Here is a 4,215-nt window from a genome sequence, read left to right as displayed (position 1 = left end):
TAATTTATAAAACAAATTCACTCTTCTCAGTTCTCACCACTTACCAGTTTCTTAGGTCTGCGCCAAAAAACATGACTTACCTACTGCGGTCTTCGATTTAGAAAGAATCTTTGTTTGCTCTATTTCTACGGTATTATACTTTATTATCAACGTGGCAGCAATCTTTTCATGGATAGATTTCCAGAGCATATTACACAGTTCGTCATTATCCAAGTAATAAGTCGTATACATAAGTTTGTCTGTTTAAGACAAGTCAGAAGTTACAGTGATTAAACCGTTGCAAGTGCCAAGTAGTAACCATTTGACACTAAAGTCTATCTCTCCATCTCCACCTTCTTCCGAGTGTCTCTCTCTTTTCTCATCTTCTCTACTTCGGAAAACCTAATTGTAGTTCAAACTGCCATGGCGGAAGAAGAATCGACCAACCTGACACAATCAGCTCGACCCGTTCTACTCACTTACAAAAAGAAGAATCCTCTTCCGCTCTCCCCTTCTCCTACCTCGCAACAGCTCTCCAAAAGGATCCGAGACGTACCCGATCTCTCTCTCTGCAACTGTTGTGGTCTCAATAACCAAAACCCAAACCCGAATCGCCCATCAAACCCTATTCACATACTTAAGTCTGCTTGGCGGATCCTGTTACTTTGTGAGACTTGTCTTTCCCAGACTAAATCGGGCGAAATCTGTTCGTATTGCCTCCAAATCAAGCCAGATGACGTAGCGATCGATGACATGTCGAAATTGGAGTCCCTCAACTGCTTGAAGTGCTCACGCCGTGTCCACTTCTGTTGTATTCCTCGAGAACACTGCTACGATTTTGCCACGTGGCAAAAGTTGGGGAAAGCTGGTAATGATCGTTCCTTTACTTGTATTGACTGTTCGCCAGTGCCAAAATTGCTGGTTAGAAACAAAAATTTGTCTGCTTTGAGGCTAATTGGTGAAGAGAAGGTTGCTGACGTGGCTACTAGTGATTTGCTGACTAAGAGGGTTGATGATAAAGATTTAGCTATTCAATTGCATTTACAGATGAACGGGTCTCGAAGGGTCACAAGGAAGAAGGTGAATTCAGGTCTGTTCTCTAGACCTAGTATAGCCAAAAGGGGTAAAATTGAATTATATAGGCAAAGGTTGTCTCTTGGTTCAATTGGGGTTAAGAATAGAAGGATGATCAATGCAAGATTTAGTGGCATTAGTTTTGGTCATAATAGTGTTGTTCTTGCATTGGCGAGTTCAAAATGTTCATTTGAACCATTATCTGAGTTAAGAGAGAGATGTAGGTTCTCAAAGAAGTACAGTAAGAGGAAAGATTTGCAGAATGGTAATGATGATTCCAAACTGGATAGGCAAAACGGTAGAGACCGGTATGAAAAAAAGTATGTTAAGAAAAAGGAGGCCTTGTCAACAACATCTGGTACTTGCTCTGAAAGCCATAGTGTGACTGATCGGTACCAAAAGAAACATGCCAAGGGGAATATTTTGGTTGCTACCAACTCCGGGGGCCAAAATAGGGGTAATCGGTATGGGTACAAGTATTATAAGAGAAGATCATGTCTGGAAAAGTTGGTGGATTCAAATGTAACAGATAACGGGTTTGACGACGATGCGGGTTTGAAACAAAACATTACTGATCAGTGTTTTAACAAATATTTTAAGAGAAAGCTAAGGGTGAAGAGAGAAGATGGTACCTGTATTGGTACTTGCGCAGTTTATGACCAGAATGTTAGTGATCGGTATTTCAAGAAATACACTAAGACCAGAAAGAGAGAGGCTGGTATGGGGGGAGAGCAGTGTAACATTGACCGCTACATGAAGAAATATAGTAAGAGGCGTTTGAATATAGAAGCGATGGCAGTTACAGAGGAAAGCCAATATAATGGAGGGATATAGTAGTATAAAGGTATGCTTGTTTCTCCCTTTTTTGTATGTTTTTTGATTGCTGTACTGGTGCAGCATCGATATGTACCAGACATGTAGCAATTTATTGGGTCTTAGCTGGTTACATCTCTACTATGGCTGAAAAGATTTTCCTATATTGTCAAATAAGAATGATTTCAACAAACTCTGCACAAGATTGGTCTTAGTGGTACAACTATGTCTGAAAAAGGTTTAATGGAACGATCCGATGAAAGGGCAAAAAGAAAAGAAAAAGCAAATGCCAACAGATTCAACATCGAAAAACTTGGTACCTGTCAGTAATAACTAATAAAATTGTGTAACAAATATTCATGTGTCTGTTGTTCAGTGTAACTTATCATTCCTTTTTGTTTGTTTGTACTTTTGTTGTACCCTAAAATGTTGCTAAAATAAAGTAGCAATATTTTAACACTTGGAAAATACCAAGGACATGTGAAAGCTCTTTAAAATTGATCAAGAGCAATGCATTGAGGTTCATATTATGATTTCTCATGAGAAACCATGAATTTTGATATATCATATGATTCCTAACTCAAAATGATTGAAGAGTTATTGAATTTTGAAAATCAAATAAAATGGAAATGGAGGTGTCCATTCTAGTTTGAAATGGAGAATTGGACACATCTATTTGATCATAAAAATGTGCTCACGGCTTTGATTAAAGTGAGAAAAGAAGTCCAAATTGAAATGGGCTTTGTTAATACGCCGAATTAATCGGCTTAATGCATGGCATGGGGATTAGTTAAATAAGCATAGGCCGAATTAAAATAAGTGATACATAGGCCGAACTATTCCATTTGTTATATGGGCCAAATCCATTATGGGCCGAGATGAAATATGATTAATCAAAGTTTCGACGGCATTGAAATTGGAAGCAGCGCAGTTGGTGTCTCAATTAAACTGACGCATGGGACCTGCTTGCTATCATCCAATCGGCAGCATGAAGAAACAGCGCCTAGCGCGTGGAAATGAATTTAACTTCATGCACCCATACGAAGACCTGGTCTATCAAACACCATGCTAAAGCTCCCTTCATGGTTCATAGAACCGAGCCTATGCAACTTAAAGGCATCTTCATCTCCAAGCCTCCAACGATACAGTGAAGAAAACAGACAAAATGAAAGGACAGTAGCTGGCCTGGCCTCTGCGCCTCCCCAATGCCTTCAAATGCAACCGTTGGATGCCCTCAAGGATGGAGATCATGCCAACACATTGAGTCATGCCAAAGACGCGGCCAGTGAAAGTTTTGATGCTTAGATAACAAGGAATAAAACAAAAAATTTATTCGACTCAAAACAAACGATCTAGTTATTGTAAGTGCAAAAAACAATCTTAATTAGCCTAATCAAGAATGGAATAACATAATACCTTGGATTTGATCTTCAAATCAAATCAAGAAGAGTTGTCTTGCTTAGCAACTTCTTATTCCCTTCCTCCTTCAATGGTGGTTGTGCTTTAGCCCCTCAAATGACGAGCCTCCTTAGGTATTCACCGAGAGATTAAAGAAATACTTGTATCTCTAAGGTTAGTAAGAGATTAACAAGTAGAACCTTAATCCTAGTTTAACCCTCTTCTTAATTTCTGAAAACTTATTAGAGGATTTCTAGATCTCAACACATGAGAAAAATTGGAAGAGAGGAGAAAAAAGCAAATTTCGGCTAAGATATCTTTCACAGAATTTCTGACCTTTCGGTACTAAAATTCTGACCTTTAGGTAACTCCAAACGACTTGAAATCTTTACCATTGGATTCTAGACTCCAAGGGCTACAGATTACATAGGTCATGCGTCCAGAATAATTAGTATTTGCCCTTTCAAATTCCAGTTTAAAGTTACTTAAAAAATCTGTCTAGAAATTTCTTTGCTCTTTAATGAGATTGATTAGATTTAATGACATATTTAAATATTCCTTAAATCATGCCATTACTAATCAATTCTCCCCAGCATATATTTGGGCTTAAACATATTAATCATATTAATATTTAATTAAGTCCACAATCCCATACATTAAAAGAGGCCAACATATAAATTAATATTCCATGTTAATTTATATGCATCTCTCATGTGTCAAAAGCTATTTAAAATATGTCACACATACTTTAAATATTACTAGGATTATTTTATAACATCTCCATGTCATAAAATTGTTCATATATTAATAACATATAATTTGTACAAATTAATTATAACTTCTTATAATTAACATAGCACATATTATATACATATCACATATGCTTTATTAATATATTTTCTTTTAATCTTTCATATGGTGTGACCCTATGGGATCCCATCATTATGGCAA

General features: G+C 37.2%; 1 protein-coding gene across 1 annotated transcript; it reads left to right on the top strand.

Moving 5' to 3' along the window:
* Nucleotides 1-308: 308 nt before the first annotated feature.
* LOC144566728 (uncharacterized) lies at nt 309-2,428 on the top strand. The gene has a single exon (XM_078316748.1). The coding sequence runs from the start codon at nt 403-405 to the stop codon at nt 1,885-1,887; it is 1,485 nt and encodes a 494-aa protein (XP_078172874.1). The 5' UTR covers nt 309-402; the 3' UTR covers nt 1,888-2,428.
* Nucleotides 2,429-4,215: the final 1,787 nt, after the last annotated feature.

This window comes from Carex rostrata, chromosome 15 (assembly GCF_964058835.1).
Source record: "Carex rostrata chromosome 15, lpCarRost1.2, whole genome shotgun sequence".
Taxonomy (NCBI): domain Eukaryota; kingdom Viridiplantae; phylum Streptophyta; class Magnoliopsida; order Poales; family Cyperaceae; genus Carex; species Carex rostrata.
This window is presented reverse-complemented; position numbering and strand designations above follow the sequence as displayed.

Excerpts from the sequence above, each read along its gene's own strand:
- LOC144566728 (XM_078316748.1), top strand. The coding sequence starts at position 403 with ATGGCGGAAGAAGAATCGACCAACCTGACACAATCAGCTCGACCCGTT.